Here is a 14,628-nt window from a genome sequence, read left to right on the forward strand (position 1 = left end):
CCAGAAGAAGAAGCCCCTTTAAGGCTGGCTTCTGTATTTTTGTGACGTGCCTTCATTGTTCTTTGAACACTTGTTTACTTTCTGGCACAAAAATTTGTTCTAGCCTTGTCTTGCCCCTGCTGTTCTCCTGGAATCAGCCATTTCTCCGTGGAGTCCTAGTTCCTTTTAGTGGAGAATGTATTAGAAAGCAAGATCTGAGTGCTGGCTGTGTTGTCTGTTATTGAGCATTGCTGATCACAGGTCCTGTCAATTGATAGAGTGAAGGAAAATGTATAAGCGTGTATGTATATGCAAGGGTCTCCCCCTGGCTCAGTGGTGAATAATCCGCCTGCAGGGCAGGAGACACAGGAAGTGAGGATTCGATCCCTGGAAAATCCCCTAGAGGAGGAAATGTCAACCCACTCCAGTACTCTTAGCAGAAAATCCTGTGGACAGCGGAGCCTGGTGGGCTATAGTTCATGGGTTGCAAAGAGTCGGACACGACTGAGCACAAGTGGGTCTATGTATTTGAAAGTATAATTATGCCCACCCATTTCTGTCTTTGTCTGTCTCTCTAGAAAACTGAGTTCACAGTGGTAACTCCAGTTCCGATCAGCACCACAGCATCTTTTCTGGTTTTCTCTCTGTGTTTGTACTGCCCTTTTCTGACAGTGAGAAACCTGCTCCGTGGTTCTTGGTCGTCCCCCTGTGTATAACCAACCACTCTCCTGTTGCCACTACAGCCTCATCCACCCCACGGGTGGCTTCCTTGCCCCACTGGGGCTCTAGCACCCTGCTTGGAGCCTCCGTCCAACGCACCGTGCCTTCTCTACTCTTTCAAGCTCCAGCATCCTTTTGCAGGCCATTCCCACCATTCCTGGGTGGACACCACCCTTCTTACTCCGCTCAGACTTCATCACCTCCTGCCCGCTGCCCCTCCCCTCAAATGGAGTCTTTCTTTCCCCACCTGTGGCTTCAACTCCATGAGCAGGGACACCTTCTTACTCTCCCTGGACTCACAGCCTGTGAAGGACCTCCTTCCATTCTACCCCACACCTTTGAAGCATAAATGAAACAACAGGTAATCATCTACTGTCCTTTAGAGTAAAGATATTTAAGAAGGAAACACTAGGTTTTCTTTTATAAAATTGGAAGGATCTAGAGGTAAATGTTCATATGGTTCTGAAATCGCCTTCACCAGTTCACTGAACATAAATTACTGAACTCCTCCTGGGTGCCAGGCACTGAGCTAGCCCACCGGGGACAGGCCAGTGGATTAGACAAAGCCCCTTCCCTCAAGAAGCTGCCTTCTCTGACTGTTGGAGTGTAGCCAGGGTAGTAAATTAGTAACCTCCCTAAGCCTGTTCCCTCCTGTCAAATATTTGTCACTCTAAAAAATAATTTAAAATTTCATTTAATATTTTGAGAAGAAACCAAAAAATTCCTGGCAGGGAAAATGACATCTCATCTATTCTTTGAATCATTTTTCTTTCCTTTAGCATTATTTTAGTTAAGAATATACACTTTAATTTAAATTGTGTATGTTTGTGTGTGTGTCCTGTTCCCTGAGTCTCAGAATATAATACAAAAGCACAAATAACTAAACAGTATGACATTTGTTCACCTGTTTGAATCAGGTGACAGTCTAATAGATGGGTCTTCATTGGGCCTGAAAAACATGGTAGATTCATATATTTGGAGCACAGTTATTGAAAAGGTAATTATTATGCATTATTAGAAGAGAGAAGATTTTGTTGCATGGTAATTTAAGTTATAAAATGACTTTGTCTTTTCTAAGGGAAGGTGTATGTTAGTTGCTTAGGCATGTCTGACTCTTTGCGACCCCATGAACTATAGCCTACCAGGCTCCTGTGTCCATGCGACTTTCCAGGCAAAAATACTGAAGTGGGTGGCCATTTCCTTCTCCAGAGGGAAAGTGACAACTTAACACTAAAAATATATTTTCTTTTTAACCCTATTACTGGTATTTGAACCTAAATGGTTGGTGCTAAAACTGATAGATATATCTGGTAATTTCTATATTACTGTACTAGTGGTAGTGTTTGAAATGCATATAACGTGTAAACTCTAGAATAGAATTTGCCCTGGAAACCATGCCTTCTATCATCAGAGAGATAACAAGCCTCTCTAAGGTTTGCTTTTGTACATTTTGTACTTACAAGGCAAGATGTGGGAGAAGGGGTTCCTCTATTACTTTAAAATTAAAAATTGTGTTGTGATATTTTCTAACTTGGAGAAGGCGATGGCACCCCACTCCAGTACTCTTGCCTGGAAAATCCCATGGACGGAGGAGCCTGGTAGGCTGCAGTCCATGGGGTCGCTAAGAGTCGGACACGACTGAGCGACTTCCCTTTCACTTTTCACTTTCATGCATTGGAGAAGGAAATGGCAACCCACTCCAGTGTTCTTGCCTGGAGAATCCCAGGGAGGGGGGAGCCTGGTGGGCTGCTGTCTATGGGGTCATACAGAGTCGGACACGACTGAAGTGACTTAGCAGCAGCAGCATTTTCTAACTCTGTTCCTTGTCATTGAATGTTAGGAGTAACTTCTATAAATATATAGTGTAACAAATAATAATGATAGGAACTCTAGGAATGAAGAATGAAATTCACATCCCCATAACTTTAATGGCTTGGTGAAATCGTCCTCACTCCCTAACTTCATACAGGTGGTTTGATAAAAATAAAGGCCCACCGCAGTAAAGAGCATGCTAAAGAACTGTGACATCATCAGGTGGCTGAGTGAGTGACTCAGTCTTTTTTTAATATTTATTTATTTATTTGGCTGCATGGGGTCTTAGTTGCAGCATTCCAGATCTTTAGTTGCGGCACGTGAACTTCTGGTTGCCCCACGTGGGATCTAGTTCTCTGACAGGAATCGAATGCCGGCCCTCTGCATTGGGAGCTTAGGAGTCTTAGCCACTGGACCACCGTTCAGTCTTAGCCTCTGCTGCCAACTAGCAGAGCACAGCTCATTCGACAGCAGAAGTGGGATAATCAGGAAGAAGTCTAAAAGTCAGTGGTCTGAAAAGAGGTGAGGCAGGCAGGGAAGATGAGCTGTCTGGAGAACCCTGGAGACGAGCTTCGAGACAAAGGAAAGAGCTTTAATGCAGAATACTATGGGATATTAGGCAAAGCAGTAGACTGAGACTATGGCCGTTTTGTTGGCAATAGAGATCAACAGAGAAGACTGTAAGAATCTGCTTACAAGCGTTTGTAAGGTGGAACACATGCATATTGTCAAAACATATTCAATACTGTGATTCTGTATCAGAATGTAATTTATTAGAATATTTATTAGACTTTGTTATATACTGTATTTTATGTGCAAATCTTTGAGAAATGAGAGAAGGGAAAAGTACAAGAGATAAGAGGTAAATAAGGAGTGAGCCAGTCATCTAAGAGGTGAACTGGGAGCTGTGGGGTAGGCTGTGGATTAGGGAGGGCAGTGAAGAAGGAAAGAACTGGAAAGGAAAGGATGGAATGAAAAAGAGGCTCCTGTCTTTCCAGATTTGTAGGCCTTAGAAGGTCATATTTGCTATTGTACATTGAGATACTGGCTGTGGTTTATGTTTCTTTGGTTCTGTGTCCAGTTTTCAATAAGTGTGTTTGCTAAGAACTCGGAAGGTTTTCCTTTAAAGCTTCAGGATTTGTTTTTGTTTTTTCTCAATAGAATGACCATCACAGCCTGTCTTAGGGAAATTGTTCTGTAGGTTGTATTCATTAGTGGATGACATTAACTTCATAGCAGAAGAAATAAATCCAGACGAAGGCCAGACTGACAATTTCCCTGTCCCTGTGCTTGACTCATGTGGTCAAGCATTACCATTAACTTTCATAATTTAAGCGTTAGTAGTCTTCCATGCATCAAGCTCTGTTCTAAGTGTCAACGATTAAAGAATGAATAAGACAAGAGTTCCACCTTCAGGGAACAGGTTGGCTAATGAGAAAGACAAGTGATGAATATATTTTAAATGTTTTGGCAACATGAAGAGGGAGCTCTGTGAAATTCTTGTGCTTAGATAAATAAAGGTTTCAAGAAAGTGACTTTATGTCTTTGTTTTTCTAAGGTGAGTTCAGTTTTGGCCAGAGGCAAAAGTTGGGTCAAGCCTTGCAGGCAGAAAGCCAGATCACTGTGCAAAGGCACAGAGATGTAGAAAGTGTGTTTGGGCAACAGTGAGCGTCTCATGTGACTGGGGCATAAGGTGCATGGGCTGTGGAGGGAAGGGGAGCAATGAGGACTGAAGCAGAAACGGTGGGTTGAGGCTAAAGTCTGGAAGAGTCTTTGTTAAGGGGTTGGGTGTTGTCCCGTAGGGATATCAGGACGCAGTGTGTTCCTGGTATTAAGATTAGCTAAACAGATCAGGGGGACAGCGAAGAAAATTCAAAAGCAACCTCCAAAAGATAGGAATATTATTAAAGGTAGTAAGTACTTCAGGATCATTAGGTGAGGATGGATTCATGAATTGATGGTGCTGGAATAACTTGTTACTTCTTTGGGAAAAACTATTAAAGTTACTGGTTCAAAAAAAGATTTTATGCAGTACATTTATGTTAAGAATATCAGACTTAGATTCAGACTTTAGATTTTTGGTTGAAACTCTGGCTTTATAGCTAAAGCGAATCTGGTGTTTCAGGTCCTTTTTCTTATACTAAAGCTTTTTTTTTTTTTTGTAGCATCAGCAGAAAAAGAGGCAATCAAGGGTACATACTCCAAAGTTCTAGATGCCTATGGACTTTTAGGTGTTTTACGATTAAATCTTGGTAAGTATTCAATATAATTCAATCTGTTTTTTCATTTCTGTTTTTGTAACTTTGAAGATTTGATAGACATTATTTCATAGACTCTGTATTTGATCTGTGAGTATAATCATCTCTTAACCTTGAGATGATTGTTGCCTGAAAAGCCATGCTACATGCTCATGCTCTCATGATTCTAAATTCCAGAGACAGCATCCTGTCTGAACACTTTAAGAGATCAGTAACATTGTTAGAAGAGAAAAATAAGGGCATTGCCCTTTTTTTTTTTTCTTGCTTCAGTGCACTTAAGGAAAGATGTCTTAGAACCACACACTGTTTCCCCTGGTTTGTGGTGGAAAAGATACCTGTTTTCTACTCAAAACATCTCAGCTTGAGCCTGTCTGCCATTCAGTGTCATCATGGGCTGCAAAGTAACATTTGTGATCACCAGTTCTACAACAGTGTGACTCAGAGTGTGGCCCACGGACAGGTTACACTCCATGAACTGTTTTGTTAGTGGTCTGGATGAGAAAAGAAGCTGGTGCGGTCATGCAAATCAACACATGGCTTCCTTCATTGATAAAGTCTTACTGTAGAGAAAAAAAAAGAAGTCAGCTAAACCAAATAGAGAACTTAGTGAGGCAGTTTTCTGTTCTGGAGCAAGCACCTGTTCTCACTAAACTGGTAACTGAACTAGTCCATGGATAGTACTTTGAGGAGCGCTGGTCTTGTCAAATGGAGATATGCCATTCGTTATGAGTCTGTCACACGTAAAGCACTGTGTGTGCGTGCGTGCTCACTCACTCAGTCATGTCCGACTCTTTGTGACCATGTGGACTGTAGCCCACCAGGCTCTAATGTCCATAGGATTTCAGGCAAGAACACTGGAGTGGCTTGCCATTTCCTCCTCCAGGGTATCTTCCCGACTCAGGGGTCAAACCTGATTCTCTTGCATCTCCTGCATTGGCAGGCAGATTCTTTACCACTGTGCCACCTGGGAGCACTTAAGTAGTATTGCCCTGGATCATCCTCACAGTCCAATGAGATTTGCTTTAATCTCATTTTCTTTTTTTATTTATTTTTTGGCCACCCCTCATGGCAGGTGGGATCTTAGTTCCCTGACCAAGGATCAAACTTGGATCCCTGCATTGGAAGCAGAGTCTTAACCATTGGACCGCCAGGGAAGTCCCTTAATCTTATTTTCTAAAGGCAGGATATCTCATGTTGCATATGTTAACACATGAAGTTGGTGGATATAATAAGTAGTGGAGAAGCCAAGATGCAGGGCACTTCTGCCTATGTCAAGCCCCCACATGCTCAAAGTATACCACTGCTGAATTCCACCTTCATACTCACTGCACAGGATTTTTGTCAAAATTAGATGAAAAAAATCGCTGTGAAAGTTTTTGTCAGCCAAATCACTTTATAAATTGTTACCAAAGACTTTTTCTTCACATAGCAGCAACAGCAGCAGCAGTTCACATTTAAATGCCATTTTTTCAACCTTACTGTTTATGAAAAACTCTCAATTCATTGTCTTGTCTGAACTTCTTACAATCATAAAGGAAAGGTAGGGAGGATAACACCTACATTTTAAAAATTTGATAAATCTCACATACTTTTAAGTAGAGGAATAATTTCATAAATGTAAGATTATTCTGTTAATGTTTAAATGCTTCATCATACTAAATGTATTTAACAAGGATTTTTTTCTCCCAACTTCTGCCAAAATCTTGTTGTGAACTTAAATGTGTCTATGATAAATTTAAAATAACCACACTGTCAGATTTTAAAAGACAGAGACACTAGAAGAAAGTTGGAAGAAATTTTGAATAGCTTGTAGAATATTGGCACTTCCCATCCCATTAAGTCTTTGGTTTTTGCAGGTGATATTATGTTACATTATCTGGTCCTAGTCACTGGATGTATGTCTGTTGGAAAAATTCAAGAATCTGAAGTTTTCCGAGTTACTTCCACTGAATTTATATCACTGCGAGTTGATTCTTCGGACGAGGATCGCATTTCGGAAGTGCGAAAAGTTTTAAATTCAGGAAACTTTTATTTTGCATGGTCTGCATCCGGAGTCAGTTTGGATCTGAGTCTTAATGCCCACCGTAGCTTGCAAGAACACACAACTGACAATAGATTTTTCTGGTGAGTTTGTATTACGTTTTCCCTTGTGATCACGTGCAGTGCAGCCACTGGGTGAGCTGGAACATGGAAGGCATAACAGTTCTTTCTAGAGTGGGCAACGGTGGGCACGGCCAGTTGAGCACACCACTCTTTACTGTTGCGGGATCCTCAGTGGAGCATAGCAGATATCTGCCATCGTTTTATTAAAGTAGTCCTGTGACGTGAAACCCACTTACTCTTCCTGATCTAGACAGACCTTCCATTGCAGACATATATTTAAAATATTTATTTTTAAATCAGGAAGGAATTAATCATAATAGAATTGTGTTATTCATATGTATGGTTCTTAGTTTGAGATCTCATCTCTGGCCACATTTGCCTTTCTAATCCTACATTCCCTTATTGTTTTTAATTGGAAGGTTGTAAGTAGATGATTTTTTTTTATTCAAGAGCAGCCGACTACAGGGAAGTAGTATGCTGGAATCAAGTTTAGTACTGTAATAAAATGAGACTTAAGTAGGTAACTGCGACATATTTCGGGATTATGCATGAAGGTGCTGTATGGTAAGTATGCGTTAATGGGGCAGCAGGACCCACATGACTGTAATCGGTATCGCTTTATTGGAACAGACCAGATTTCCAGTATAGTCGTTCTCTTGTCCACAGTCAGCATTGCTGTTGACTTTTTTCCTTAACACAATGAACAAATTGTATTTCAGTTGTTTACTTACGTTATAAGGCCAAAGTCCAGGACTATGCTCACAGCTTCCCTCAGTAATTCAGACTCGGGGGTTCCCCACTGTATACTTTCTCTCTCTCCCACTTCCACTATCTGCCTGAATGGTCCTGGAGAAAGGCCCTGGGGATCAGAGGGCTCAAAGTCAGCAATGCTAGGACTGGAAACTACATTTAGAGCAATAACTTGGTAGCTTGTAGCTCCCATAGAAGTGTCTTGGCCCAGAGTGGCATGGGGGAGCCAAGAAGGCAGAGGGAAAAGGGGCTTTGGAGCGCTGTATCTGGAGACTTGGAGCCTAGCGGAGGGCGAAAGGATGGCGGTGGGGAAGGGAGGGCGTAGGAGAGACAAGTCGGCAGTCCCATCTGCTCATGTCAACCCGGCACTTCTCTGATGGAAGAGACACTGATGTTTCTGAAGAAGCTGATGGCGTTGCAGCTGGTCTTAGGGCAGCTCTCCTTACCTTTCTTCCCTCTGCTCTTTCTAACCCCACATTTCTTAGATTGAGAGAGAAAAGTTTCTCTGCCGTAATCAAGTCCAGGCAAATGCAGATGCATTGGCTAAATGGCCAGCAGTTAAGAATATCACAAAGTTTAATCCGTGGGAATAATTCTTTTATCTTTTCATTCAGTTATGGGTAGAAGTGGGGGCCAATTTAGATAACAGATTGAGGAGGTTTATGAGCTGGAAACAGGCTGAGCAAAGAGGAGGCTGAAATGCTAAAGGTGAGTTTTGCTCACTTTATAGTCTTTAAAGCTTTGCTAAGGATTAGAGTCTGGAGCTTCACTTTGCATAGAAAAAGGAAAGCTTTTAGAATTCATTATGCCAACCCTTGCAGCTTTGTAGAAATATTTCCCAAGATACAGCCAAGTAAGTTCTGTAGCCAGAGAGTGGCAAACACCTATCCCAAAAGCCCATGTAGTTTTAATCCATTGGGGATTTGAGGCTGCTGCCAGTTGAGAGTCAAGTGTAAACTTAAATAGAATTAAAACAGCAAGGCGTTGACTGTGAAGAAAAACGAAAACTGACAGCAGAGGGAGAAATTCTATCTGAACAAATACACGGCTCCCACTGCTATTTAAATGGGGGACAATCAGTCTGTCCTACCTCTGCTATGATCTGGGCCTCAGCTGTGGTATCTGGATGAACTGGGTCACAGCCAGTTTGAGCTTTGCCAGTTCAGATCAAGGTAGATATTAAGTAAAGTGTGGAAACTGAAGTCACGTTTTTAAATTAGTAATATTCATCGGATTTAACGTTATCCCAGGAGTAAGCCGCCTACTCACTGACTTTCCAGTCTGCTTTCTTCAGTGGATAAGAGAGGCTGGGGTTATATCTGGTTTATCAGGATTACAAGTGGCCACTACCTGTTTACTGTCCCCTGCAGCGTAGCCTGAAGTGGTGGGGACTGGAAAGACTGCTCCAACAGCATTGATGTAGATTCTTAACAACTCTAAGCCTTCAAGAAAATGCTGTCACATTGTTTTTATACCTCTTTAAGAAACAAGATAGTGCAAAGCACTTAAGATTTCCTCTTAAACTGGTAGTTTGAAAACTCAGAGAACCAAGCTTCAATATTCTAGCAACTTCCCTTTTGTAAGGCGCCTTTATTATCTGCAAGTCCCAGAGAGGAAGTTTTTCTGCACAACAGCATATTTTACTTGGTGGTGGTTTGGTGAGGCGTTTTGGAGGCCTGTGTTTCCAACCTCCAGCCTTCCTTTGGAGAAGGAAATGGCAACCCACTCCAGTACTCTTGCCTGGAAAATCCCATGGACGGAGGAGCCTGGTAGGCTTCAGTCCATGGGGTCGCGAAGAGTTGGACACGACTGAGCGACTTCACTTTCACCTTTCACTTTGATGCATTGGAGAAGAAAATGGCAACCCACTCCAGTGTTCTTGCCTAGAGAATCCCAGGGATGGGGGAGCCTGGTGGGCTTCCGTCTATGGGGTCGCACAGAGTCGGACACGACTGAAGCGACTTAGCAGCAGCAGTGGTTCCAGCAGAGCCCCTGAGGCAAGCAGAGGGATGTGAAGATGGCCAGTGTAGCAGGTCCCCAGCCCCCATCCCAACGTTAGCCATGACAACTCCACTTTTAATATGTTTTCTGATCATCAGGTTTCTGTGTGTTCATTTAAACAGAACTCTCTGCCCTGAAAAGGATTGAAAAGTAGGCCCTCTCTGTTACCTAGAGTATAGAAGTATTTGGAGCGCTGGGAAAACCCTAGACAGGCATTAATATGGTAATTACTAGCTCATGTAACTATTTAAATTTAATTAAAATGGAGCCTTATAAAAGTCAAGCCTTAAGAAAATCCATATATATATGAATTCCCTGGAGTTGGGTGTGGAAACGCTTTTGGAACAAGTGGTAAATACATTATGAAGAAAGACATAACAAATGGGGCCCAAATTCTAAAAACGTAGAATATGTGCTGCTTTTGCATGGCCCACCGATCACATGTCCAAGGGTCTATCTGTCTAGCCCTATCCTCCAGTCCCTGGCACAATGAATGTAAGTGGGTTGATTTCCCTCTGGCGCCTCTGAAGTCCCAGGGGCACTGTCTTAGAATGCATGTTGTGTTGTGCAGTGTGCTGCCTGTATGTGCTCATCGCTCAGTCACATCCAACTCTTTGTGACCCAATGGACTGCAGTCCATCAAGCTCCTATGTCCATGGAATTTTCCAGGCAAGAATACTGGAGCGTGTTGGGGAGTGCTCATCACGCTAATGCAGTTCTTTCTTTTTCTGTTAGGAATCAGTCTTTGCACTTGCATCTCAAGCACTACGGTGTGAATTGTGACGACTGGTTATTACGCCTCATGTGTGGGGGAGTAGAAATCAGAACAATTTATGCTGCTCATAAACAGGCAAAGGCTTGCCTCATTTCCAGACTAAGCTGTGAACGAGCTGGGACCAGGTTTAACGTCCGGGGAACAAATGATGATGGTCACGTCGCCAATTTTGTAGAAACAGAACAGGTATATAGTGTTTTATCTTGCTTAATCACAAAGAACAATTGCAAAGCAGATTTTTATTTGATTCAGAACTCATTTTGACATCTGTAATGCCATTTTATGGTTGCTCTTGGCTACTTGTGAGCCTTAAGAAAGGATCCTCAAAAACAAGCTTATTTAGGTATGGCTCTTCGAGTAAGTAACAATTTGTTACTAATCAGCATGACATCATCAGTGCCCTATGTTTTAGTATTGAATTGAAAATCTTCAGTTACAGAGCTAGACAACTTAAGAAAAGTGGGTTTTAATGAAATTAAGTCAAACTCAACTCTTAAAGGTAGGTTGTGTACCATCTGAAAGGAGAAGTTGCATTATTTTTGGCTATAACTATGTAATTATAAATTCAGGCCTTGCCCTCAATCCAGTTCAAGTCTTCAGATTAGTTTTTAAAAATTAGAAAAAGCTAAAGAAAAATAACAAAATGAATTCAAAAGGAATTCCTTTTTTAAAAGTTGTAATGCTTATGCTTATATTTTCACTATCGGTTAATGTTTGTAGAACTATCACTAGTTGAAAAAAATTCGGCTTATTTATGGCCTATTTTGACTATTTTGTTAGGATAATTTGTTTATGAGAGACTGGTCAAGAGATATAACTGTTAGTAGATTTGTCTTCTGATGCAGAGGTAACAACTTTGTGGAAGTATTTTACCCAGTATTTTTCTCTGTAGGTTGTGTACTTAGATGACTCTGTTTCTTCCTTCATACAAATCCGGGGATCTGTCCCATTGTTCTGGGAGCAGCCAGGATTGCAGGTATGTGTTTTGACATTTAGTTTTCTTTCTTTTTCTCTTCAGAACTTTTCATATTTTTTTAAACTTTCAGGTTAGCTTATTAGTTCCTCGGATAATTTTGTTACTCAGTCTAATAATGTTACCTGGATTTATAAATAAATAGTATACAGAAATTGTTTACAAATCCTGGAATTGTCTTAGTTATTCTTTCCTTCAGTGTTCTTTCAAATATCCATAGGAGTGCAGCTCCCATATTTCATATTAAAATTTCAATGTTTTCATGGCGTGTTGATTTTCAAAGTGTTTCTGTATTTACTATCTCCGTATATAACAATTTAGCGTCTGTAGGCAGAAAAATGTAGTAGTTAAAACAAAGCTTCTGAAACTAAGCCTCTCAATTTGAATCTTTATACTGCTAGGCTGTGTGATCTCAGGCAAGTGATTTAACCCCTTAGTGTCCATTTTCTTATCTGTAACATGGTAATATTAGTAGTTCCTACTTCTTAGTTTCTTACAACCCTTACCTAGTTCTGACCGCCAGAACTAGGTAAGGGTTAGCTGAAATGGCACCCCACTCCAGTATTCTTGTGGGGAGAATCCCAGTCCATGAGGTTGCAAAGAGTTGGACACAGCTGAATGTCTGAGCACGTTTGTTGTTATTAAGAATATATCTAGGAATTTCCTGGCATGGCAGTCAGTGGTTAGGACTCCATACTTTCACTACTGAGGGCCCAGGCTAGATCCCTGATAGGGGAACTAAGATTCTGCAAGCCATGCAGTGTGGCCAAAAAAAAAAGAGGAACATATCTGCTGATGAAATTTTACTTTACAGTTTGTAATGACTTGGGACTTGTCATCTTGAACATTGTTCTCTGTTTTGCTTTCTGATCTTTCCCCCTCCAAACTTTCCTTTTGTTTAGTAAATGTCTAATCTTTAAAATGTAAGATGTTTTTTTCACGTTAGTTCATAATATTGGATTGCCCATACTAGTGTGATTTTGCATTTTATTTTTATTCAAACATGTTTAGTCCCTAAAGTATAAGTTACATTCATTTTGGGCTTCTGATATATACTGCCTAGTAAATTCTGTGCCTCAGTCTATACTATTGAAAAAAATATACAGGAAAAAGAAAATTTTGCCTTCATTTACTTTCATTTAGTTCACAGCTGGGTCTCTCTTACACTCTAGGATGGTTATTGTGGAGAAAAATTGCACACCACTTGAATCTTTTCAATAAGGGAGTTTATTCAAGACAGGCTAAGAATTAACAAGGATTAACACTGGTGCTGCTTTGCTAAAATTCTTGAGTTCTTGTCAACACCAGTTTGAGTCATGTGGGTTTCATCTTTGGCATTTTGGCGTAACTTATATAGATATATTTCTTCCTGTGTCTCCCTTAGGAAAGAATACCAACCCTACCCCATTTCTATTTTTGTGACCAGAGAAGGGTGTTTGGAATATTTGCTCTAAGAAATTTCTAAAACCCTGCTTTGATGGGAGGTAAACGCTTTTGGTTTAGAGACAGGCTAGTGTAAGAGATTCTTCTAGTCTATTTATAGGCCCTCTGTTTTACTGCTTTCTGTGTTATTTTCTTAAGTTCAGAATTACAGTGTTTGATTATTCAGTAATGTTGGGTCCTGAGTAGTTACATGGAGGGAGCCTCCTTGGATGGGACTTCCTTTCGACGTCCTTCTTTGTTCTGTGGCCTGTCCACACAGATAATCTGACTGGATAATGTCATTTGATTATGGGCCGACAACTGTAGATTTGAAAATTGTGCCTTTCTTGATAGAGATAGTAATTTTTGAGACCTCAAGACAGTCCAACAGTTCTGCCAAATCATCACTGAGCTGGCCTGTCATCTTGGGTTGGGTTGAGGGTTGGGTCAGTGGTTCTGAGGTATTTAGCTTAGTAGTTTTTAAAGCCAACCTTTCTTTGACCAGAGATGGATTAGTTTCATGAGTATCTTTTATCATTTTCCCCACCACTCTAAAAGAGCAGTTAATAGAGGAATGAAAATAATAGATACTGACTTTTTGAAATAAAAATACCAAGGCCCTAAGTTCATTTTTGACTTCAAGCGGTTGTTGGGTGTCCTGAGTGTTCTTAGGGCTGGAATTTATTTTCAGGGCTCCTTCAAGTTAGTCACTTAGTGAGCTGTTTCACTTCAGTGGTCACGGACAGTGAGTCCTTCCTTGGCAGTTGTCCCTTGTTCTCTCTCTTTTCCTCCATGATACATTCTTCTCAGGTTCTTGAGATATTTTAAAGGAATCTTTGAGAGTGATTTTAAAATGCAGATTCATGGCCTCAACTTCCCATCAACTGAAGTAGAATTTGTTGGAGTAGGGCCAAGGAATCTGCATTTCAACCAGGTACCCCACCACTCAGATTAGAGAGCTTGGCGGTAGTGGATCCTGCTCAGCTGCTTTTGCAGCGCATCCAGACTGCCTGCTCCAGCGGCCAACCCTGAGCCAAGCAAGGCAGCCCTGTGATGCTTAATCCCAGTGCTGTCTGAGGTCTTGGACTTTTCTTTTCATTCCCACTTTTGTCATCTTGGTTAAGGTCTTCATAGTTTTTTCTTGCCTGAAAGATTCTCAGATTTCTAACTGGTCTCCTCCCATCTTTCTGTTGTCTAACCAACGTATTGCTGTAAGAATTGTGAATTGTAGGTAGTTTTATATATGTGTTGGGGAGCAAGTAATAGGGAACAACTACAGCCATTACCAAAAAACAAATATGAGAAAGCTTGTATTTTTTTTCACCTTCTTGACAGTTAAGAGTACTAGTGCAAGATGAATGTTAATGAATAAACAAAATGCAAAGTATTGGACTTTTAGAGAGTTAGAGGGCAACTACCTGAGATGACTCCAGAGAAAAAGTATGAACTTTGTCTGACGTTTCTGCCGCCTAAAACGCACAAATGTGTCTTGGAGCACACACCTTTCAAAGCTTAAGATTTTATACAGTCTATTGTGTACTAGAAGTAAAATGAAATAAAGATGTGACATTTGGCTAATCAGTTTCTTACTAAGAAGGAAAAGCTCTAAAGAGAGTCCACTGATTTCTCAGGACAGTCATTCAGTCATCTCGGCAGGAGAGGGAATGCTGAATGAATGATAATACTGTTAATTCAGTTTGGGACATGGATGAACATTTAGAGCTTATTTTCTGGTTTTATTTGTCCAATTGCATGACTGATCTGGCACTTCTCCTCCATGCCACCTTTAAAGTCACGTTATTCACAGATGAGCCAGGATGAATTCTGGGGAACCT

General features: G+C 41.0%; 1 protein-coding gene across 6 annotated transcripts in view; it reads left to right on the forward strand.

Moving 5' to 3' along the window:
• The window catches only part of SYNJ1 (synaptojanin 1), a 91,462-nt gene that overhangs the window by 21,042 nt on the left and 55,792 nt on the right, over positions 1-14,628 (forward strand). For all 6 annotated transcript variants that reach the window (XM_070367063.1, XM_070367071.1, XM_070367094.1 and 3 more), the window contains 4 exons: positions 4,677-4,763; positions 6,626-6,893; positions 10,359-10,584; positions 11,291-11,374. In XM_070367063.1, the coding sequence (XP_070223164.1) occupies positions 4,677-4,763; positions 6,626-6,893; positions 10,359-10,584; positions 11,291-11,374 (665 nt within the window). The remainder of the gene's footprint in view (positions 1-4,676; positions 4,764-6,625; positions 6,894-10,358; positions 10,585-11,290; positions 11,375-14,628) is intronic.

The sequence above is a fragment of the Bos mutus genome, chromosome 1 (assembly GCF_027580195.1).
Source record: "Bos mutus isolate GX-2022 chromosome 1, NWIPB_WYAK_1.1, whole genome shotgun sequence".
NCBI lineage: Eukaryota > Metazoa > Chordata > Mammalia > Artiodactyla > Bovidae > Bos > Bos mutus.